Source organism: Otolemur garnettii, unplaced genomic scaffold (assembly GCF_000181295.1).
Source record: "Otolemur garnettii isolate 467f Iridium unplaced genomic scaffold, OtoGar3 scaffold00011, whole genome shotgun sequence".
In the NCBI taxonomy this organism is placed as follows: domain Eukaryota; kingdom Metazoa; phylum Chordata; class Mammalia; order Primates; family Galagidae; genus Otolemur; species Otolemur garnettii.
Window position 1 is genome coordinate 19,775,455 of NW_003852406.1, and position 25,645 is coordinate 19,801,099.

The 25,645-nt window shown below is 38.0% G+C and overlaps 1 protein-coding gene and 1 pseudogene across 1 annotated transcript in view; both read left to right on the forward strand.

Annotated features, from left to right (window-relative positions):
- The window catches only part of IQCH (IQ motif containing H), a 171,257-nt gene that overhangs the window by 25,239 nt on the left and 120,373 nt on the right, over positions 1-25,645 (forward strand). Inside the window, exons 3-5 of the mRNA XM_023510007.1 lie at positions 11,829-11,917; positions 13,712-13,750; positions 24,508-25,059. Of these exons, the coding sequence (XP_023365775.1) occupies positions 11,829-11,917; positions 13,712-13,750; positions 24,508-25,059 (680 nt within the window). The remainder of the gene's footprint in view (positions 1-11,828; positions 11,918-13,711; positions 13,751-24,507; positions 25,060-25,645) is intronic.
- On the forward strand, positions 1,298-1,812 carry LOC111723419 (annotated as a pseudogene).

Consider the following 25,645-nt stretch of genomic DNA (forward strand, 5'->3'; position numbering starts at 1 on the left):
GACATCCTACAAAATATTTGACCAGCACTTCTCAAAACTATCAAGATCATGAAACCAAGGAAAGACTAAGAAACTATCACAGACCAGAGTAGACTAAGGAGACATGATGACTAAATACAATGAGATATTCTGGATCAGGTTCTGGAACAATAAAAGGACATTAGTATGGGCGGTACCCATGGCTCAAAGGAGTAGGGCGCTGGTCTCATATGCCGGAGGTGGCATGTTCAAATCCAGCCCCAGCCAAAAACTGCAAAAAAAAGGACATTAGTATAAAAACTAGTACATGTGAAAATGTCTGGAGCTTGATTAATGGTAATATATCAGTGATGGTAATGAAAGGTGCTAACATTGGGGGAAATTGAGGGTATACAGGAATGTTCTGTATTATCTTTGCAACGTTTCTGTAAATCTTTATATATATATGTAAATATATTGTATGTAATTTTTGAGTCAAAAATAAATGATGAAACTAAGTACCAATTAAATGTAAATTAAAAATTAATAAAAAAGACAAGTATGAAAAAAGATATACCATGCAAATAATAATGAAAAGAAAGCTGGATTGGCTCTACTATTATAAGATCAGACAAACAAGACATATTAACAGAGATAAAGAGATATGTCAATGATAAAAGGGTTAATCCAGTGATTCCTAAATGTGTCTGTACTTAACAGAGACTTAACAAAATAAGCAAAAATTAATAAAATAGAAAAAAATAAACAAATTCATAATTTTAGTTAGAGATTTCAATAGTCTTCTCCCAGTAATCAATAGAACTAGTAAACAAAAATGAACCAATATAGAAGACTATAATAGAACACTATTATAGACTATTGTACAACATTAAAATACAGCAGAACACAGAACAGCTCGGCATTGTGGCATATGCCTATAATCCTAGCTGCTTGGGAGGCTAAAGCAGGAGTATTCCTTGAAGCCAGAAATTTGAGTTCAGCTTGGGCAACATAGTGAGGCCCCATAATCCCCCCAAAATCCAAAATAAATAAAATGCCCATGGAATATTTACTAAAATAGACCATATTCTGGACCATAAAACAAATTTTAACAAATTTAAAAGAATTGAAATCTTACAAAGTATGCTCTCTGACTATAACAGAATTAAACTAAAAATGAATTAAAGAAAAATATCTAGAAAATCCCCCAAATATCTGCAATTTAAACAACACACTTCTAAATAAGCTATAACCCAAAGATGAAGTCACAGGGATATTTAAAAAATATTGTGAATAGAACCTTTCGGCCAGAGACACCATCTTTCAGTAATTCACCAAAATGACAAACACAAAGGGAAAGAGGAGAGGCATCCAACACATGTTCTCTAGGCCTTTTAGAAAACATGGACTTGTTCCTTTGGCCATATATATGTGAAATCTACAAGAAAAGTGATATTGTAGACATCAAGGGAATGGTTACTATTCAAAAAGGCAAGCCACACAATGTTACCATGGCAAAACTGGAAGAGTCTACAGTGTTACCCAACATGCTGTTGGCATTGTTGTAAACAAACAAGTTAAGGGCAAGATTCTTGCCAAGAGGATTAATGTTTGTATTGCGCATATTAAGCACTCTAAGAGCTGAGATAGCTTCCTGAAACGTGTGAAGGAAAATGATCAGAAAAAAGAAGGAAACCAAAGAGAAAGGTACCTGGATTAAACTGAAGCTCCAGCCTGCTCCACCCAGAGAAGCCCACTTTGTGAGAACCAACGGAAAGGAGGCTGAGCTCCTAGAACCCATTCCCTGTGAATTCATGGCATAATAAGCATATAACATAGCACACAGGAGTACCAGTGGACCCATGCTTTTTCGTGCAAGAACCTGTTTATTCCCCATGAGCTCATGGTGTGATAGGTGTACAGCATAGCACACAGGATAACCAATAGACCCCATGTAATAGGGATACAAGGTGCTGGAACCTATTTCCCATGAATTCAAAAGTCAATCAATGCTTTGTCAGATTCAATGACAAAGTGCCTCCCTGAGCTACTGGAACCTGTTCCCTACAAATTCATGGCATGATATATAAACATAATAGCCTACTGCTGCTGTAAAAATGTGTTTTGTTCATTCACTAAAAGGGTCATTTTTTTCCCCAAAGAAGTATTAAAGAAAATTTGAATGGAATGGAAATGACTACATAACATATCAAAATTTGTAGGATGAAGCTAAGTAGTGCTTAAGGGAAATTTATAACATTAAATGATTGTATTATAAAAAAAAGAAAGGTTTCAAATTAATGACCTAAGCTCCCTCCTTAAGAAACTAAGAAAAGAAAGTTACTTACACCCAAGCAAGTAGAAAGAAGTAATAGAGAAAAAAGTAGAAGTCAATGATATTGAAAATAGAAAAAAAAAAAAATAGAAACTCAGTGAAACCAAACTCTGTTTCATAGAAAATATCAGTAAAATTGAGAAACCTCTAGCCAGACTACTCAAGATTTGAAAAGAGAAGGCATGAATAACTAATATTAGTTAAAAAAGAGATATCATTACAAATCCTATAAACATTTAAAGAATAATAAAGGAACATGGTAAATAACTTGATGCTCATAAATTAGACAACTTATTGGTCTTCCTTGAAAGACCAATACCACCTACCAGGGGTCCTCAAACTTTTTAAACAAGGGACCGGTTCACTGTCCCTCAGACCGTTGGAGGGCCAGACTGTGGGCCCTGGCACGAGTTGGCTGCTAAGCAGGACAGGCAGTGGCAGCAAAAACACCTGGCCAGCTGGATAAATATCCTAGGCGGGCCGTATGTGGCCTGCAGGCCGTAGTTTGAGGATACCTGACCTAAACACACTCAAGAATAAATAGATGATAATCTGATTAGTCATATATTAAATAAATTGACTCTGTACTTGAAAATCTTGTAAGAAAGAAAATGTTAGGCCCATATGGCATTACTGGTGAATTCTACCAAATAATTAAGAAAGAAATATTATCAGTTTTACACAAATTCTTCCCAAAAATAGAATAGGAAGAAACACTCCCTGGAACATTTTATGAAGCTAGTATCACCCTAATACCACAACCAAAGATTTCAGAAAAAAGCTATAGCCCAATATGCTTGATGAAAATAGATGTTGAAGTCCTTCACAAAATACTAGAATAAATAGATGATAATCTGATTAGTCCTATATTAAATAGGACATGTGTATTATCTTTTTAAATATGATACATGAATCCAGTAATGTATCATATTTAAAAAGACAATACATCATGATCACGTGAGGTTTATCCTAGGAATACAGGTCTGTTTCAACATTTAAACACCAATCAATGTAAGAACGTTTGCACTCAAATGTTTATAGAAGCTAAATTCACAATCACAAAGATGTGGCAACAACTCAACTTCCCGTCAACCCATGAATGGATAAATAAACTGTATATGTATATCATGGGATACCATTCAGCCATAAAGAAATAAGGAGATGTCACATCTTTTGTACTTACCTGGAAGGATTTGGAGAACATCCTCCTAAGTAAAGTATCACAAGAATGGAAAGGCAAGCATCCAAGGTACCCAATACTAATATGAAACTAGTAGATGAATAACTACCCACCCACATGAGAGAAAAACACATTTAAATTCGTGGAGGGGGGTATGGTAAACTCTCACCTATCAGGTATGATGTAGGGGTATGGGGCACATTGCTAAGGGCTCAACTGCAACTTGAACTTTATCTAACAAATGCAAACAATGTAACCTAATTGTATGTACCCTTATATTAATCTGAAATAAAAAATAAAATAAAAACCAATCAATGTAAATAATTATATCAATAGATTGAAGAATAAAAACGTATGACAATCTCCATTTTTTAAAAAATGCATTCATTTATATTAAAAAAACCTTAAGAAAACTAAGAATATAAGGGAATTTACTCAAATTGATAAAAGATATATACTGCTAATTTTCTTTTTTTGGCCAGGGGCTGGGTTTGAACCTGCCACTTCCAGTATATGGAGCTAGTGCCCTACCCCTTTGAGCCACAGGCGCTGCCCTACTGCTAATTTTCTTAATAGTGAAAGACAGCTTTTTCCGTAAGGTCAGGAACAAGGCAAGGATGTTGTCCACTCTCACTACTTCTATTCAACACTATAGTGAAAGTTCTGGCCAGTGCAGGGATATACGAAAAAGAAACAAAAGGCATGAATATTGAGAAGGAAGAAATAAAACTATCTCTTTGTAAACAGTATGATTACTACATAGAAAAACTCAAAAACTACACAAACATAGAGTGGCACCCGTGGCTCAAAGGAGTAGGGCACCAGCTGCATATACTGGAGGTGGTGGGTTCAAATCCAGCCCCAGCCAAAAAAAATAATAAAAACTGGAAAAAAAAAATATATATATATATACACACACACACACACTTGTGGCAACAACCCAAGTTCCCGTCGTGTCTAATACACACGAGCTATTAGAACTACTGTATTTTGCTGTGTATAATGTGTGCTTTTTTGCCCAAATTTTTGAGGGAAAAATAAGGATGTGCATTATACATGGGTAGTACTAATTCCATACCTATATAAATATTTTTTATTGTTTTATTTATGTTTATGCATTAAAAGTGTTACTCTAGAAAGCAATTACGGTATCCTTATGCAAAACAATACCCTGGAACACAGTATCGGTTTTATTGAACTTATGATGAACTTGTAATGAAAGCATTTTCAGCCACCAAAGAGTGATGTATTCTCTCCATACACTTTAGATGGATGCCAGCAATCTAGCTGATATCTTTACAAAAATTATTGGAAAATCCCTTAGAAAATGTCAAAATGGTTTCATATACTACAAGCTTTAAGCTAACAGTTATGAAATATATTAAAGAGCTTGGCACAGAGCTGCCAAGGACCTCCTCCTGAAGACAATGTCATCAAATTATGGAGGCAACAGGAAGTAAAGCTTCTTTAGATGCCAAGACAAAAGAAAGCAATGCAAAGGACGCCTCCAAACAGACCAGAGGTGGAGCAGAAGGTGAAGACCTGGATTCTGGAGCAGCATTAAACAAGGATCTCTGCTTCCACCAAGATGATACAAGAAGAGCGTAAAAGGATTGCATGAGAAAAAAAACATTGATCATTTGTCAGGGACAACTCAGTGGTGCTTTAACTTTATAAAGAAAGAAGGTTTGATCATGAGAACATGAACAAAACTTGCCCCAGAACTTCCAGCAGCCTATGAGAATCAAGTTTTGGGATTTTATTTTTATCACTCTTTGAAAGACTTAGAACTTGAAGCTGTCCCAAATCACCAGCATGGATGAGAGCCCACTCACATTTGATACACCATCCAAAGAAATTATGGACATAGAAGGAGCAAAGACTGTGGCTGTAAAAACTAGTGGACATAAGAAAATATCTCTCTCCTGTTCTAGCCTGTTATGGGGAAGCTACCTCCTATGATCGTATTTAAAAGAAAAAACATTTCCAAAAGAAAGGATTCCAAGTGGAGTTATTGTTGACCTGCATGTAAAACAATGGGTGAATGAAGAAGGCATGAAAATCTGGCCACAAAGGCCTGGAGGATTACTTAAAGAAACAGCTTTGCTTGTTTTCTTTTTTTTGAGTCTCACTTTGTCGCTGTTGGTGGAGCACTGTGGCATCACAGCTCACAGCAACCTCAAACTCTTGGGCTCGAGGGATCCTCTTGCCTCAGCCTCCTGAGTAGCTGGGACTGTGCCCACCACAATACCTGGCTATTTTTTAGAGATGGGGTCTAGCTATTGTTCAGGCTGGTCTCGAATTTGTGAGCTCAGGCAATCCACCTGCCTCAGGCTCCCAGAGTGCTGGGATTTACAGGCATGCGCCCAGCCTGATTCTAAAGTATATATGGGAAGACAAAGGAGCTTCAATAGCCAAAACAATTTTGAAAAAGAAAAACAACATGGAGGACACTTGTTCTCTGAGTTACTATAGAGCTACAGTAATCAGGACAGTTTGACATTGGTATGTAGCAGGGTCTTTAAAAATCCATTCCAACCTTTATTGTATATTCAGCATTTAATTCATTTGTAATCATTGTAATTACTGAAATATTTTAATATATTTCTTTCATCTAATTTCTATTTGTGCCCTACCTTGTTTTGTTCTTATTTCATTTTTTTTCCTTCATTGTCTTCTCTTTATACTTTTGTTCCTCTATTCTGGTGGAGTTAATACGCTCTTTCTATAATCTTACTATGATTAGCATGCTTTCTTTTGTTTGTTTTTTGTTTTTTTGAGACAGAGTTTCACTATGTTGTCCTCAGCAGAGTGCTATGGTGTCACAGCTCACAGCAACCTCAAACTCTTGCTTAAGCTTAAACAATTCTCCTGCCTCATCCTCCCAAGTAGCTGGGACTACAAATGCCCAGCACAACACCCGGCAGTTATCATTGTTGTTTTAGCTGGCCCAGGCTGGGTTCTAACCGGCCAGCCTGCAGGTATGTGACCCTCGCCCTACCCACTGAGCTACAGGTGCTGCCTGATTAGCGTGTTATTTTCACATCCATACATTACTTATCAAAGTCCAAAGTTAACAAACCCCTTTAACTATGTAAGAACTTTAGAACATTTTAACTCCATGTCTCCCTCTTAATTTATATGCTACTGTTCTCATGTATTTTACTTGTTATCTTCCTTTTTAAAAATATAAGACATTATTGTTAATATTTTTATGCAATTAATATTTGTTATATTATTCTATTACATATTTACCACTTTCTTTGCTCTTTCCTTCTTGCATCTTAGACTTTTAATAACACATAAATTTCCTTCCACCTAAATTACATTATTTTCATTAATACAAGTGGTAAATTCTTTCATCTTTTATTTGCCTCAAAATGTGTTTATTATTATGTCCTTACTATGATATCTTGTCAACACATTGAAGATACTATTTTGGCTCGGCGCCTATGGCTCAAGTGGCTAAGGCGCCAGCCACATACACCTAAGGGGGCGGGTTCGAATCCAGCCTGGGCCCACCAAACAACAATGACAGCTGCAACCAAAAAAAAGTAGCCGGGAGCTGTGGCGGGTGCCTGTGGTCCCAGCTACTTGGGAGGCTAAGGCAGGAGACTCGCTTGAGCCCAGGAGTTGGAGGTTGCTGTGAGCTGTGATGCCATGGCACTGTACCCAGAGGGACAGCTTGAGGCTCTGTCTAAAAAAAAAAAGAAGATACTATTTTATTGTTTTCTAGATACGATAGTTGCTATTGATGAGTCATGGGAAAAATAATTGTGGCTTCCTTAAAAGTAATTTGTCTTTTGTTTCCTCTGCATGTAATTTCTTTTTATCTTTGGTGTTCTGTAAGTTCACTCTGATGTGCCTAGCTATGTATGCCTTTCAATTTATCCTGCAATATATTGGGATTCTTGAATCTATAGCCTTTCATCATTTCTGGGCAGTTGTCATCCATTACTTATATGCATTTAATAGAAAATAAGAATAATTGATAATAAGTGATCAAAGCTTAGTTAAACTCAAGAAAATAGAAAAAAGAAAAGCAGTAAGCTAGAAAACTAACAGCAGACATTAAGAAAATAAAAATAATTAAAATAGGGCCAGGCCCTGTGGCTCATGCCTATCATCCTAACACTCTGGGAGGCCAAGGTAGGTGGATTGCCTGAGCTTAGGAGTTGGAGACCAGCCTGAGCAAGAGCAAGACCCCATCTCTAAAAATAGCTGGGTGTTATGGTGGGTGCCTGGAGTCCCAGTTACTTGGGAAGCTGAGGCAAGAGAATCGTTTCATCCTGAGAGTTTGAGACTGTTATGAGTTATGATGCCATGGCACTCTACCAAGGGTGACAAAGTAAGACTCTGTCTCAAAAATAAAAAAAATAAAATCCAAGAGTATTCAGAACTGGCTTTTTGAAAAGAATAACAAAATATGCAAATCTCTAGCAATAATGATAAAGAAAAGAAAAGAGAAGGCACAAGTTAGTAATCTTAAAATGAAAAGAGATGGATAAATACAGATGTAGTCAAATTTTTAAAAATTATAGCATGGTAACTTTATCCTAATATCTTTTAAGAAATGAAATGAAAATTTTCCTAGAAGAATTTAAATTGCCAAAATTAACTCAACAAAAAAATAGCAAACTTAAAGAAAACAATATCTTATTTTGGATTGGTAGTCAAAATATCTGTCCTAACTATACATAGACTTATACACACATGCATGTGCTGACACACACACAAATATACCAGAGAACAAAAGGCCTCAAGCCTTATATAGACAAGTTTTATCAACTTTAAAGCATCAGTTGATTCTTTTACTATTCCATGGGGGGAAAAAAAGGAAAAGCTTAATAATTGATTTTTATGAAGCTACTATAACTTTGGTACCAACATTGAGTAAAGGATAGTATGATGAAAAATACATATAGATCAATTTCACTTAGGAACATAGAGGCAAAAATTCTAAATAAATGTTAGGAAGGTTTTTTATTTTCATCATAATCAAGGAAGAATGTAGGAAAGATTCAACATTTACGAAATCTAGCAATATATTAATATGCTAGAAAGCAATACCCCATGATTATCTCAATATATGCCAAAAGAAAAAACAATTAATACTGTTCAATACTAATAATAAGGAGAAACCCACTGGGTGGAATACAGTAGAAAAAATTTTCTAAACATGGTTGTTTTTATCAACTGAAACCTCAGAGCATTAATTGTTCTTTGCAGGGAAACTTTTAAAACTTTCTATCCTCCATTAAAAGCAAAAACAGTCCAAGGACGATCACTATTGCCCCTATTATTGAACATTGTACTTGAGGCTCTTGCACAAGCAATGAGACAAAGAATGAAAGGAAGAAGGAAGGCAGTGGGGAAGAAGGGAAACAGGTAGTATCAAGAATGCATATGGCTGCACATATCAGAAAATGACCAGTGGCTTAAACAATGAGGAATTTGTCTCATGCACAAGAAATCAGGAAGAAAGGATGCAATGACTGGGGATGGTGGTATTGATGTGCAGAGTTGTCCTCTTTCTGCTTCATCCTCTTGCTTGCCACCTCATGGTGGTAAGATAGCTCCTACAGATCTGGACCCTACACGTACATTCCAGGCAGGAAGAGAAGAAGAAAACAGTCCCTTCCCAGTAGCCTCTGGATGAACCCATACATCTCACTGGTCCTGTGGTCACTGTTAGCTACAGGAATGCTGGGAAAGTGAACGTTTGGGGATAGGGTTAGAATTAGCTTTAGGATTAGTGATGTACTAAAAACTTAGTACGTTAAGTTAGGTTTAGTCTAATCCATTCATTAAAATTCTTTTCCTTGTCGGATATTCAATACTTTAATATTGGAGACATACTAAAAAAATTCATTGTTTCTTTTCTTTTTTTTTTTTTTTAGAGACAGAGTCTCACTTTGTTACCCTTGGTAGAGTGCCATGGCATCACAGCTCACAGCAACCTCCAGCTCTTGGGCTTAGGTGATTCTCTTGCCTCAGGCTCCCAAGTAGCTGGGATCACAGGCACCCACCACATCGCCCAGCTATTTTTTGTTGCAGTTTGGCTGGGGCTGGGTTTGAACCTGACACCCTCGGTATATGGGGCCAGCACCTTACTCACTAAGCCACAGGCGCTGCCCTGTTTCTCTTAAATTAAAACTTAACTGTGTGTCCTTGATTTTTCATTTTTTATTTCTGCTAAATTTGAGAACTTTAGGAATTGGGCATATTGTCACCCTGAAAAAATTTGGGTTCTAAAATTAGCAAGGAAGAAAGGGGAATGGCTCCTTGGTGGACAATTGTTAATAGCTGCCACAAAAGCATACAAGGTTGTCCAGAATGAAAAGATGGGGGGGGGGGTTCCTGACATTAACTCTGGCAAAATTTATCATACGGATTTTTCTAGCAGAGAAATTTAATAGCAAAATAGGTAGTGCCTTAGGATATAGTTTTGTTAAAGATGCAGACACACTCTTCAAATGCTTGTGTCTCATAAAATTCAAGGCTACATGAAGTGATAACTTAGTGGTAGCATTTCTACAGGCAACAAAGAAGATTCCTTAAAATACAGTTAACTGTGGATTAGCCAGGTCATATTATAAGTCTTTGAGATCTTCATCCTACCAAATTGTATTAAAATTTTACTAAGATACTTTAAAAGTTATGCTCACTTGAAAATTTCTCAGCTTCTATTTTGTTTCAATATGGGGATTTAGCCATAAATTTCACCTGTCTGTAGGAACCTGAAAATTAAACAGAAAGTATACCAAGTACGCCAACAACAGCAAAAACAAGTTTTACTTGTTAACTTTTGATTCAAAGCAGCCTGGGAGCTTTGGAAATTACTTCTGGAAGCAGAACATCAATTTACCTTCAGAAATGAGAGAGTGAAATCCAAGGTGGACACCAGGGCAGAAGAGTGTAGAAGTCAAGGCAAAAACTTATAGGCTTAAAATGGTGTCTTCATACATTACCACACCCTGGCCAAGGGAGAGTGAGGACTGCAGCAGATGTGAAGGGTTGCCAGAAGCCAGGGAAAACTGAGAGCTGTGAAACTGGGGTGGTTAGATGCGACAAACAAACCTTTTTGTGAAGGTAACTTTCAGTGCTAAGGCTCTGCAATTCTTCCTCCTTTTTCAAAGATGGCTGAAGATATTCCTTGTAGCCCACTTGAGGCAATCTGAAAGATGTGAGTCCTCAAAGTGAGAGTCTAAATTATATATTGATATCCTTTAGTGTGCTGGTTGTGATCAATATCTGTCAATTCCTTCTAAGACTGTTGTTATAGAATGAATGACAGAAGTGGGGATTGAGTTGATGGAATTGAATGAAAAGAAGCCTCACTTCTTTTATTCAATTAACCATTTAAATAAAATTATTTGTTTCTTTCTTGGAAAGAGTAACACGAATTTTTCTCTCCTGAGAATGTCAAACTTGGGCTATTTTTAAACAGCAGTAGGGGTTGCTTCCAGGCAACAGGAGAGGTGTGGTAAGAAAGTATCCTCTAGCATGTAGGTCCAGTCTCCTATGGACTAGGTGTATTCTCCAAAAGTTGTTACTTACAGATTTAATTAATTTACAGCAATAATCTTTATAGTGCTTTTCATTTGCATCGCTTCCCCAAGTCATTTAAGTTTTTTAGACTCATCTTTTGTTTTTGTTTTTTTTTTTTTTTTTTTTTTTTTGAGACAGAGCCTCAAGCTTTCCCCCTGGGTAGAGTGCCATGGCATTACAGCTCACAGCAACCTCCAACTCCTGGGCTCAAGCGAGTCTCTTGCCTCCGCCTCCCAAGTAGCTGGGATCACAGGCGCCCGCCACAACGCCCGGCTATTTTTTGGTTGCAGCCGTCATTGTTGTTTGGCGGGTCCGGGCTGGGGATCCGAACCCGCCACCTTAGGTGTACGTGGCTGGCGCCTTAGCCGGTTGAGCTATAGGCGCCGAGCCTAGACTCATCTTTTGTAATGGTTGCACAATAGAATAATCTATCATATGTAGCCATATTAATTACCTGTACATGAACTTAGGAATCTGATTATTCAAAGAAATCTTATAGTGAGACATTTTATAAGGCAAATATTATTCTAATTTGCCTGCTTTTAAAATTTGCCTTTTCAACTAGACAGTGGGCACAGGCAGGCTGACTTTGTATTCTGATGGAACTGTGGCCTTTCCATGCTTTTGGCTTTCCCTTTGAAGTCAGCGATCACAAACATTTCATTAAATGGATACAGGAAAGAGTGATAGTGAGCCTCTAGCAGGTGACAAAGCTATTTGACTTTCAAGGTGCAAATCCAATAGCATCTATCCAATGACTCAGCCTCTCCTGAAAAGGTAACATTGCACCACCTCCACCCACAGCGCCTCTTACTGTACCTCAGAAACCACAGCAGCCTCCAGCAGAAGTGAAGGTCATCTCTCCCAAGAAACGTCTCTCCCAAGGAGCAAAGGTATTTGTATTTCTAATTACAGAAAGAAAATTGTTCTTATTTACAGAATTGTCTGTGAGATTTTTGGTGATATACACATTGTAACATTGTACCTTTCACATAGAAATAAGTGCTATTTCAGGTGCTGCTGGGATACATTGGATTTTAAAGTGGGTAGGAGTTTATTGTATAAGTCATCTATACCACAACCTTATCAGTGGGGTTTTAAAAAATTCAATCATCTTGCATCATTGTGAGATTAGCTAAATGGCTGGGTCAATCTGTGTTGCTAGCTGGTCAGAAGTCCAGAATTCCAGGATATAACATCTATTGTTTTATATCCAAATTTGTGTTGAATAGAATATGTTATTATGATATTCTACTGAATTTCATTTGTTTTTAACCATATGAAAAGGCAAGGCTAAAAAGGCAAGATCTCGAACTTTGCACAGAAAACCTTAATGAAGAGAAGGAATTTGTATTCTTTAACCTTAGTACCTCGCAGTACAACATAGGTGATTCATCTCACAGATATTCCTGTACTTTAAAGATGCTGGACTTTTACAGCTTGATTTCCTGTGTAGATGGGCCCCAGTCCGAACTTGTGATCATTGAAACTTTTCACCACAGAAAGGAGACAGCTGGCAGTGTCTTTTCCTGGCTTACCCCTCTGTGGTCATGTTTTCAGCTGCTCTCATAAGAAAAGAAAAGAAGAGACATTGAAAAGTGGCACAGGAGAAATTAATCCTGCTGTGTCTCCCTAGTAGACTGTTACCTGTTCTTCCCAGATCGTCGTCTTTTAACACCCAAACCTCCAAGAGGTTTTTACTGTATTTTCAGCATTGGCAGGTTGTTTCCCCTTAAGAGATTTCCAGGCTATTTATGTAGCAGCGTGTCATGTGACACACCAGTTGCCATGGCAAATATTTGTGTTTCGTGAAAAATGTGGGTAAAAAAAATCAATGTAAATGGCCAAATCCCAAGACAGACAGGCCTTCAGGCAAGTGTTTGGCCAGCACCATTATTGTTTCAAATTCAGCTGTTTAACAGGCTGTGAGAAGGCCATGGGCTAATGTGCATAATGGGAACGGGTGGAGGCACCTGTTTTGATTCTCACCCTGTTGGAGCTGCTCAGGACCCACGGTTTTATAGATAACAGATCTACAGGTAATACAAATATTATGACTAGGTTTGAGCCAGGAAGTGGTTTACCTCGGAAAAAAAAAATAATAATGATGACATGTTTTCTGAATGCTAATTAGCCCTGGCTTTAATTTCCTCTGTTGACTTCTCAAAGCTTTCCCCAACTGCTGGAAGCAGTAATTTTTAATGACTTTTCCTGTGCTCCCAGATTGGTACAACATTTCTGAATTGACTCTTAAATGGTAAATTTAATTATTCATATACTTTGTGGGAGATGTCCTGGGCATGGACGTCAAAAGGCTCAGAGAAATAGTGAGCCTCCACCACCATGCAGTGTGGTGCCACATGGAGGAGGCCTTTCTCATAAATACTTCTTCACATGTGTCCCCTAGAAGTCCTACTTGGCATCTAATTGTAGTTATTTTTGTAAATATTTACTTTATCGAACTCTTTCTTTAAAGCAAACAGGGCTTGGCAAACAGAACATCTTTGTCTGGGGGGTTGAAAAGGTCTTTCTAATTATTAGCTCCTGCCTGTGTGGAAAGAGGGAACAGGCTGGCCCAGCAGGGGAAGCAGAGTGGGGGCGGGGGAGGGAGGGAGCCTTCTATTTGTCTTGTAAAATTGCCCATGAGAGTCCTTTTGATTTAAACTGTGTCTTATTCTTCATTGCAGGGGAAAGGCAGAAGGTTAAGAGGACATCATGATAAGAAGGTCTGTAATTTGTGTGACTAGTTGAAATTTGGGGTCTGTCACCTGATGTCCCTTCCTTTTGCTGGAGGGCAAAAGTATGGGAGGCCTCTTGACAGTTGGAGACTGCAGCAAAAGTTCTTTTGCGCTTCCTTTATAAAAGAAATGAGATCATGTTTTTGGAAAAAAAAATCATGGTCTCATTTAAAGTGAAAAATCCTTTTTTGCCCTCTATTGGGAATAAATTACTGCTCAGGCTTCCATCCAAACAAATGATTTAGTAGCCTCAAAAGTGTCTGAATCACATCAGTCTTCAACTTTAATCACTGACTTTCATCTTTTAAAAGTCTACTTTAAAAGGATTTAAAGGGGAAAAATAAATGCAATTGTCCCCCAGCATGTGCTTGCATGTGTACAGGCATGTGCCTGGGCACATACACATACTGCCTGTGGGATGTAGTACGGGCATGGGATTTAGCGTTAAGCTGCCCGTAACAACTGAAGTAACAAAAAATTTGGAAAAATGAAATAGTCGCCACATATGGCAATTGCATGCCAGCAAGTAATGTTCCGCAAAGCCATTCATGGGTAATAAAGCCCTGAACTTGAAACAAGAATGCACAGGATTCTCCTGTTACTAATATAGTAACTTTGAGCAAGTCACTTTACTTCTCTGTACCTCACTTTCCTCCCCTGACGAATAGGGACAAGGACTCCTTTCACATAGAGTCTTTGCAAGGATCAGGTCAGTTACTGTGTATCAAAGTGCTTTGGAACTATAATGCGCTGATTTATCATTAATCATCGGCCCATTTTTAAAAGTATCCTCTAGGCCTCCCTCTCTTGGTGATCTTAGTAAAAATTTCAGAGGAAACTTAGCTACCCTTTTCAAGGAAAAAGAGCCCACTTTTTGGATCTCCTTTTACTCCTGCAGTTTACTCCTGCAGAGCTGTGCCTAGAAAGGGCTGCATTTGTAACCATGATTGCATAGTCTTTCTGAAGCTAGACTTGTTCCCCCCAGATAAATTAATCAGTGCAATTACATCCTTTCTGTAGCTCCTGGTGACTTTTTACTGTAAGGAAATTGTAAGCTTGATTCTGCACTTCAAAACTAACATGTTCTTTAAGAATACCAAGATGTGGCTCAGCACCTGTGGCTCAAGCGGCTAAGGCGCCAGCCACATACACCTAAGGTGGCGGGTTTGAATCCCCAGCCAGGGCCCGCCAAACAACAATGATGGCTGCAACCAAAAAATGGCCAGGCGTTATGGCGGGCGCCTGTGGTCCCAGCTACTTGGGAGGCAGAGGCAGGAGATTCGCTTGAGCCCAGGAGTTGGAGGTTGCTGTGAGCGTGATGCCATGGCACTCTACCCAGGGGGATAGCTTGAGGCTCCGTCTCAAAAAAAAAAAAAAAAAAAGAATACCAAGATGTTATTTATCTGGAATATTTGTAACTACTAATGTTGATTGGGCTTGGCCTCGTACATGGCACTAAGCACTCATACCTAGAGAACCCTCACAGCAGCCACAAAACCTCTGTACTGTCATTGTCCCCAGCCCACCCATATGGTAAAGGAATACAGAGGATCCAGCTCCAGAGTTTATGCTCTCTCCCCATACCATACCATGTGAGCCAGTTTTCAAAACCAACTACTCCTGCTGCTATTACTACTGCTGCTGTCACTGCTGCTGGCACTAATGTGTATTAAGTGTTTACTCTGTGATCAGCACTTATTGAATAGAGAAAATTGCAGATCTTGTTTGTTTTTTTTTTCTTTCAATGTTAGACAGCAATTGTCACCTCTGCTGTCATATCTGCTTTTTTTGGCTCTGATTTCAACAGCCTTTTTTATCTTCTAGTTCAGTTAACCAAATAACCCAAACTCAAGAAGATGAATGTTAAGTTTGAGTCAGGCTCTGCATAGGATCCAAAGAATGAAATAAAAAAAAAAAAACTGTAGTAGAGTCTATAATAGTTATTTTTAAAAATCCAATGGGGGGATTAGAAATCCAAGCAATCTTTATTTTCAGGAATCTAGTTCAAAGATTTGAAGTTGCTAAAATTGTCTCTGTCAGCAATTAATCTTTTTATTATCTTAAGGTGGGCATATTAACAACTATCTTAAAGTCTGTTTAAGTTTAATTGCTATTTTAATAATAAAAATCTACTTTTATGGGTAAAACAAGCAAACAAACAAATGTACTCATTGTAGTACCAGAGTACAGTCTAAAGTCTTGGGTGTGTTTGGTCCTGTGGAGGAGGAAGAGGGAGAGAGGAAGGGGCTGAAAAGAAATAGGAGGGGTCTCTTAGAGAGCAAAGAAGACAAAAATTAACCAAAAAAATGTGTCCATGGTAGTCTTGATATTATTTTTTATACTCCTCTGTATGTTCAAAATCTTTCCAAAAACTTTTCCAAATTAAAGAAGAAAATCCTATTCCCTAAGCAATATCCACTTTGTAAAGCTTCCTTTGGTATAGAAAGAACAGGTTTGGGTGATAGCATGTTAATCTCAAATTTGGGGCCTCACTTCTCTTAGACATTTTTTTCATATTGTTACTTTCTTCAGTGTTTTCCTAACATACACTTTTGATCCTCTCATTAGAAAACTGTAATTATTTTATGAGTGAATCAGCTGAACTATTTTAGACAGGCAACGTGTGACACCTGGTCTCATTTTCTCTTATCTGTATAAGGAGGAGACTGGCCCAGATTGGTATTTTTAAGGTGCTTCCACATCCCCCATACTCCTCACCCCACCACCCCAAGGAAAGAGAAAAGTGGAAGCTCCAGGGCAGGGAGGTGTTCTCCAGGCCCCGCACACCCACAGCATCTGGATTATTTGTTTTATCCCTCTTTATCATCAAAGTACACGGTGTTTGAGCAAAATTGTTCCAGACTTTATAACTTTCAAAACCAAGAGGCAATATCTAACAGCAGTTTTGGCTTTAACGTCATATCTGGTAGGAGAATGAGCCTCCCTGGTTGACATCGTGCTCCAAACACCCTCTAGTCTCCTTTCTTTTCTTGCCCTAGATGATTGAAGAGAGAGTGGGTCTTATTTTGACAAGAATCAGAACTCTACTACCTGGATATGTAAGATGAGATTCAAAAGTAAGACAGGGCTATTTTTTTTTTCTTTCAGATTCACTTTCTCTCTTACATCCTCATTTAACTTACCATCTTAAAGAAAGAAGAGAAAAAAAGTACAAAAACAAAAGAAAAGCTTTAGAATCTTTTAAAACCAGTTACCATTCTCTTTAATTCATAGAAATTGCCAACTCTTTGCATTTTCAGCAAGAAACTTTTAAAATGAACTAAGAATATTTGACTTTATTTGCAAAACATTTTTTTCTTGCTATTCTTGCAAAACAACTTTTCTTATAATTGACAAAAAACTATAAAAATTGTTTCTGATCTTCACACCATTGTCTAACTGTACATTTTTATTACATATGATTAATAATTTTACTTATAAATACCAGGAAAAGGGTTAAATTATTGTCAAGCTACAAACTAATCTTTATTTTTTTACTTTGTCTCTTTCATTTACCAAATTATGACCTGATCATTCATACAAAGTTTGAAAAGTTCAGAAAGGAGAAAAAAATATGCAAAGTATTCAAGAATATTTTTCCTATAATGTCACAACCCTTTGATATTGTTTAAACTTTGGCATATCACTTGGTGATAATATACTGGATATTAAACTGTAATTTTACTCTTTTCATCTAAAAATTTATCATAAGCCTTTATATATAAGATTTAAAATTTATTTTGAAACATTTTAATGGCTACATAATATTCTGTATTAAAGATATGCCATAATTATCTTAGCCATTATGTTATTCAACATTAAACAGTAAATGTCAAATTATTAATCATATTAATAAATTATTTCTTGTCTTCTCTGATATACATAAAACTGCCATGAACATTTTTATCTTTGTTTGTAAATCTTTGAATTCAGGCTACCTCCTAGAGGTAGAACTTCCTGGTCAAAGGGTATAGACATTTTTTAATCTGAGTAGCCAAACTTTTCATTAGTACTCCAAAACTCAAACTATGCATTTGCAAATAAATTATAAGATCACAGAACGACTTTGTGCTGTGAACCCAATCCAGGTGGCTATGAGCTTAAATTTTAGTATTCACACATTCATTCATTCATTCATTCATCCAACTAATCTTTATTGACCTTTTTGCTATGTGCCAGACAGTGTACTAGGCACTGGAGATACAGCAGTGATCAAAGCAAACCAAGTCCTTGCCCTGCTGGGATTGGTATTCTAGTGAGAGGGACAGGCAATACATAGATGTTTAATACAACTGTCAAAGAATGGTGTTATAAAGAAAAATAAAGCATGATTCCTACATAGGTATAGAGAACATGACAAGGTGGAGTGTTGTAAGAATTCTGTGAGTTTTCTTTAGTGATTTTTGATGAACAGACTTAAATATCCACACATTTTTCTTTTGGAATGTCAAACTTTATGCTGGTGATTATAGCAAACCTTTTTGAGGATTGTTCTTTTTCCTACATTTTAGAGAAAATGATGAGAATATCTTTAGGCTCAGGGATCGAGGAATCCAGGCTAATTTTGATGCTCATCCTGTCAGGCTTCCTTACATGTCCTCAGCAGGCTCAGCCCCTCCATGGTAATTATCCCAAGTGGTTCCTAACCATGTTACAGAGAATACGGGAGGGATAACAGAAAAGATGACCTTGATGCAGCAGCAAAATAAAGTGGGCCTCTAGAAAAAGAAATGTCACATTTGACTGAAAATAGACCTCATCTGTTTAAAAATTTTTCCTGATTCTGTTCTGTTTGATCTTCAACCGGAATTTGATCCATTGAGTGTTTTTGTTTTGTGAGAATGCATCAAAGTGTGGGGTTTTTTTTCTCCTCGATAGTGTTTCAGAGTTCAGGAAGACTCATTTGAATAAAGATACCTTTCAAAGCAATTGCAGAAATTATTCCTAGAAAATTGCTGCTGATCTGAGTGGCCTTTACACTTAATTCTCTTCCTTTATGTGTCTCTGCTCAATGAGTTCTCTGTTTTTGCCTTTTATTCTCTTTACAAAGGTTAAGGAGTCTGACTCTCACTTTCAATTGGCATTTAAGGCTTAGGCAGTTTCTGGGTCCTACAAACTCAGAGCCCTTGATTTGCAAGCCCCAGAAAATTGGAATATCACTTTTTGGGGTTCTGTCCCCATGACTACCCTTACACATTACATAGTCTGGGCAGCTATTCATCTATTTTGGTTTGAAAGTTGCTGGAAAGAGTTTGCGGTCTAAAAACATAGAAAAGGAAAAAAATTCCCTAGGTCTTTTTCATGGTGCATAAAGTGATGTCACTGGAGGCAGTTGCATTTGACTGTGGCTTTATTAGCTTCAGAAGTTTATTAAAATGACAATACCCCTGGAGAGGTGGCATATTAAGTCAGAGAGCCATAGAGTATCAAAATTAGAAGTGCCCTGAATGATCCCTTAATGGAAACTGGAACCCCACAAGAGAAATGGCCTCCCGAGGCCTCAGAGGAAGGTGGTGACAGATTAGATTCCAGGTCTTCTTGCTTCAAATCCACTTTCCATCACACTATGTTATCTTCATTAGCATGTTCATAGGGGTTTTTCTTTTTTATTATGTCATATATACATAGATCATAAATACATTCATGCATATGTGGGGTACCATGTGTTGATTTTTTTATACAATCTGACGTGCTTACATCAAACCAATCAACATAGCTTTTGCCTCATTTACTTGATTATTATGTTAAGACATTTATGTTCTACACTTGACAGATTTGACCTGTACCCTTGCAATATGCTTCATAGGTGTGGTCCCACCTTTTACCCTCATCAGGGTTATTTTAACAAATTGCTTTGCAGCCTATAAGCTAGGAAGAAGCAACAGGTTAAGGCCAGGTTTGCTATGATGTAGCAGGCAAGTAAGGAGAGCACAGCACAGTAAGAAGGTGTGGAGTATTCTGGACAGATGAGGCTGTGCACATTGGTAGCTTAGGTGCAGGGGACAGTGCAGAGCAGGCTGTGAACGAGAAAGCACTGAAAGGGAAGAAAGAGGGACTGGAGAGGGAAATGGAAGGGTATCAAGACTCCTTCCAACCCAGTATTTCTCCATCCTTCAGTTTTGTATGGACCCAGGAGGCTTAAGAACAGAATTTTGTCTTGGAAGTTAAGAAGATCTGCTAATCAGCTTTATGATCTTGAGCAAGTCATTTAACCTCTCCAAGTTTGTTTATCCATAGTAATAACCACACCAAATGGGGTGAAGTACCATGAAGGGTTCTTTACACAGCAGCTCTACAGAGACCTTTCATTTGTACAGATGAGAAAATTTAGATACAGAAAGGGTACTAACTTGCCCAAGAATATGTGACAGGCACTGGCAGAACTTGCATTTGAACTCATGTTAGTCAGACTTTGGGGCCAAGGGTCATCTCCCTGGGCCCATAATATACCTTATGAGTAAAATGCAAAGCCAGGGACCTTCATGATTCCTTGTGTTCTAACATTAAGGGCTGTGTTCATACTCAGTACCTCACCCCTGATTAGGTCAGCTGCTCTTTCTGAAGACTGTGTATATCTTTCAAACTGTTCTAGCCATCTGAGGTCCTGATGTTTGTTTTGTCCAAAGCTCAACACATCATGCCCCCTTAACAAAATCTGTTTATCAGACAAGAGTCAGACAACTGGTATCCCTGGCCTTTGGGTAATAGTAAAAGCTCCATCTCTGAGGTACACTCCATTCATAGTGTGAAGCTAAGCTCTCACAGCCGTAATCTTCAGAAAGAACCTTTTCTTTCTTACACCATGCAGTTGCCTAGTGCTTAGGCAAATTACTAACCGATATGTTTTGGTGTTTGAAAGACTGGACATTGGCTGATAGTTTCAAAAGTATTTTAGTCTATCTTTGTAGGCAATGGTATGATTATCATTCTCTAAGGGTGATATCCATGTTGGATTATCCCATATGCTAATCATTTGCCCCGAGGGAGATCCTGCTTGTATACAAATTAGAGATCCAACTTAATCCTACACCCACTGCTTTCTACATATCTGAATAAAATATTTTTCATAAGGATATTCATCTTAGAAAATACATTCCTTTTTTTCTGGAATTTTTCTTTGAGGTAGTTATTTCTAAATTTAAGAATGCAGTGGTAGGCCCATCTTTTTTGCTTCACATCCATGACTTACTAATATAGGTAATCATCATCCTGCCTTCTTTTTTTGTTTTAGATTTAGAATTTTCCCTAAATAACAACTCCAGAAACTCCAGAAGTTACCTAATTAGTGATTCACTTTGCAAATGAAGAAAGCATTTCCTAGCTAGTTGATTCAGTTAGTTAGAGCAGGTTGCTAATAATTAGGCCACAGCCACGGGTCTTGGCTCTGTGCGGGCCGGTTATGAGTGCAGCAATCTCACAAAGGTGAAAGTATGGCTGTGCTCCCAGGAAGGACCAGGTAAGACTGCAAGGCCTCAATAGAGATCCATTCCCATTTAGAAGGGGAAAAAAGTTGCTACTGAGTCAGTCAGTATCACATTGGAAATACAGCACATCTTAAATAAAAAGAGAAGGAAAGAGAGGGTGGAAGGGAAAGGGGAAAAAAGAAGGCGGAGGAGAGGGAAGAAGGGAAAAGGAGAAAGAGGGAAGCGAGGGGAAGAGAAAGTAAAAAGGAAGGTAAGGAGAGAAAGAAGGAAAACCAACAAATAATAGTAGACAAGTTCATGGAGACAAATAATAAAGGAAGAAAGACAGAAGGCGCTGGAACCTGAAGCATGGTGTGACCTTTAATCAGGGCTCGTATTCCTAGCAGGCTGTGAAGCAGCTTTGTCTTTACCTGCTCAATGGATTTCACAATGCTGATGCACTGCTTTAATTTGGGAAGCCTTTCTCTTGAGAGGCATGTCTTTTCTTGCACTGAGTCTAAAGTGCTCCCGAGTGTGGCATTCTCTGTGACAGATGTACTACAGTTATGCCTTAGCTGACTCCAAACCCATAGTTTCCTAGTGCCTGAGTGGTGTATTTGAGGTCCAAGAGCGTGTTTCCTTCTAGAGCAGGTCTTTGCTGGAATATCATCCAAGAAGGTAGGAGGGTGTAATCCCTTTGTTCTAAAACAGCCATTGATAAATTCTGTCACCCCACCCCCACCCAAGGCTATTTTTTTCAGAAGGTCTAAAATGCATATGTTGATGTACATAGATGTACATAGATATTAAGAATCCTCTCCTTTTTGAACTTCTCCCAAGGTTGTTCCATTTTCAATTTCACACGACTCTCTGTAAAGATAAAGAACTTCACAAATATTTAAACATCAAATAAACAAGTTTCTATGGCAAATCTCTCATCCATAGATTGGCTTCTTAGAGGATTCTCAGAGTGTTGGTTGACAGTATGGAACGTGATTGGCAGGACCAGCCAGAGCCATACATGTCCATCTGTGATTAATTTGTGTGTCTGTTCCTCACTGATGAAGGACTGTCATTCTTTTCTGAATTCCAACCTTCCTACCATCAGAACCCGTTCCTGAAGAGAAGCATAAAGGTGGCCAGAAGCCATTTCTGTTGGAACACAAGCCACTTGCCTTCTACCAGGAGTCACATCTCCTCCTGCCAGCACCGATGTCTGCTAAAGGAGGCTTTGGTTCTCTTAACTTTTTCTTGCCTATTCAAGAAGGGATTTATTTCCACTTACCAGACAGCTTGCATTCTCTTCTGGTGCCTTGATTAGGTCATATAGGGCTAAAATCTTGGCAAGGGGACTTTTTATATCGTTCTTAGGCCTTAGAGCAACTCTTAAGTTAAAAATATACAAAAGCTCACTGATGTTTAAAGCTCGATTCTACATTTAGAGGAAATTTTGGGAATTAATAGTTGCTTTTCAGCATTTTTACTTGAAATGACAGTCTCATTAATTATTCCACTGCCCCGAACCTGAGAAAAGAAAAGGAATTTGAAGGGTTTTAAAAATTTCTTGTGTTTGCTTTTATTGTAAATATATCTTAGTTTACCTTTCTCTTAGATAACTATCTGTCTTGAATTTGTTAATTATTCTCAATTAACATTTATTTAGTAAAGGCACAGTATGAGCAATCTATGGTAGTAACACTTAACACAGTGCTGTGGCATAATTATTACTGATAAATTAACTGGTTCTTTTTTCCTTTGAATCTTATGAAAACTCTTCAAAATACAGACAGAAATATACTCTTACAATTTGGTAAAGATGGACTTATAATGTCTGAAAATGTTGACTTTTAAATTTTTCTTTTGAGACAGAGTCTCAGTCTGTCACTCTGGGTAGAGTGCTGTGGCATCATCATAGCTCATAGCAACCTGAAACTCTTGGGCTCAAGCCATCCTCCTACCCACAAAGCTGGGACTACAGGTGCCTGCCACAACACCTGGCTAGTTTTTCTATTTTTAGTAGAGACAGAGTCTCACTCTTTCTCAGACTGGTCTCAAACTCCTGAGCTCAAGCAATCTACCAGCCATGGCCTCCCAAAGTGCTAGAATTACAGGTGTGAGTCACCACACCCAGCCTGAAAATGTTGACATATTAAAGACAATCTTTTCTTTAAATGCCTAAGCAAGGATTTGTAACAAGCATTACAGTAAGTTAATACCTGGCTTATTAAAGAGAACTCAAGGACTGAAACATCTGTGCCCTCCCTTTTCCTCGCTGCCTGAGCCCTCCACCCTCCGCCCATTTAGACCACAGGGCAAAGTGTCAGTGGTTTTAGTGCAACAGGTTTCAATAATTGAAATATATTGGTTACAGAGATACAACAAAATTTCCCTTGTTTTAAAGTGGGGTGACATTCTGAGTTGCTATTGTAATCCAAACCTGTTCTGATTTAATTTTGAAAATAGCGTTTACTCTGGGTTTCTTTTAATATAGAAAAGTATAAAGAATAAAAAAATTGTTCATTATCCCATTCTTAGAGATGCCCTCTTAACATTTAGAAATAAAAGCAGTATATTTCCATGACTTAAAATTTCAGTCAATACAGATAGGAACCAAATGAAAAGCAAACACTTCCTTGGTTTTATTTGTTATGAGATTTCTGATTCTAATCTACCTGGGGATGTAGACATATCTACCTGGGGATATGTCCCTAAGAAGACATCAGATTTAATAAAAGAACACTTGTCAGGAGAAAACTAGAAAATAACAAAGGTGAGAACATGCAACATGATGCTCCTTGTAAAAATCACCCTGGATATAAGAGAAGGTGGCAGGAGAGCTCTAAAACGAAAAGCAGTGATGCGCTGGGAAGTCAGAAACAGCTTTTAAGGGCATATCCGAAGTTATCCTAAAGACTGCAAAGCAGTGCTTCACCTTGTTTCTCAGGACTGGTAGATAAGTAATGAGTAATCAGTAACTTGCTTCTCTAAGACCAGGTATGCATGTGTAAAAAGTAAGTTGCAGATAACGTAATAGTGGGGGGTAAGCTGGCCATATCAAAGCCAACTAATTGCATAACTTTCCAGTTCCTTGACCATTTTGTAACACTTTTATAAAATGTTATTAATAGCTTTGATTGATTGTAAGATGTTCTCTGATGCTGGGTTTTAATGATATATACTAGCCACACTTTCATATTATGACATGTATCTGATAAATCAGTGCTGAGATCCACACCTTCCCACCACTAAGTAGTAAATGGTAATGTGACAGTGTGCGTCTGAACTATTCATATAAAGGAGATCACAATATATTTCATCTCTGGAAACTCTTTCTTTCCACAGACCGTGAAAGTCGTGGTACCTTCAAAACCTTCAAGAACACTGTGGAATTATGACTTTGCTATTTATAATGGTGTCGTAGACAAAGCATCCCCAGACTTCTTGGCATTCAAGGAACGTTTTAACTCAGTTTGGGGAAATATTTTTTCTCTCTTGGAGCACATCGAGAAGTTTCTCAGAGACTATGCAATACCAGAAGTCAAAATCAAAGGGAAGAATTTGGTGGCTCTCCTTCCAGAGTTTGAGCTGAAGAATAAACTTACCAAATATGAACTTCTTTCAGTGTTGGAGAATGCAAAAGAAGTCCAAAAGCTGATAAATCTTCCCGGGCAGAGGTACAAGGGTCAGGGCGGAGAGATGGAGGCTGCCATGAAGATCCAAGCCACATGGAAATGCTACACAACAAGAAAGTTCTTTCAGGCGTACCGCCAGCAGAAGTGGGCGTCAGGTGTGATTTCCATCGCTTGGCTTTTATATTGCCATAAGATTCGAGTAAGGAAGATCCTACGGGAATCACGGCAGAGACACCTGGAGAATTTCCGCATTCGAGCCAAGGTGCACAAGGCTGCCAGCTGTTAAGGCAGACCTCCTTTTCTAAACATTTCTTGCTTGAGCGATCGCCATAAGTTGTCTCTTCATCTTCCCCTTCTCTCTCTGACTACCCTCTCCCTCAGCCTCTCATACTTTTTACTTTCTCTCAATGAACAATGCACTAACCCCATGTTTGTTCGTGTATCATATTTTAGACCTAACCAGGAATTTGGCTTTTGCGTCTGCAAAATCTGTTGCAGTTATTCTATAGGAAAAAAGACCCCTTTACTCAGACTGTGGTGGTTCTGTCAGAAAATCAATGTTTTCACTGCTTTACCTTTTCTCCCTATATATACCTTCTGGCACTATAATTTGCTAAGAAAAAAAAATCCTCTCTTGTCTACATTGCTGTCACCACTTTGTCAGAAAGTATTTAAGTTTGCAGACAGCCTTTTAATTAGTGCTCACAATTTCATTTATGTTTGCTTTCTCTTTTTTTCATTCATATTCTGTTAATTAAGTGAGCTGCCTCTAATCTTCCCCTGCCAGTAGCATCATGTAGCCACCTAATTAAATTAATTGGGGAAGATGTTTTAAGTATGTAATTAAA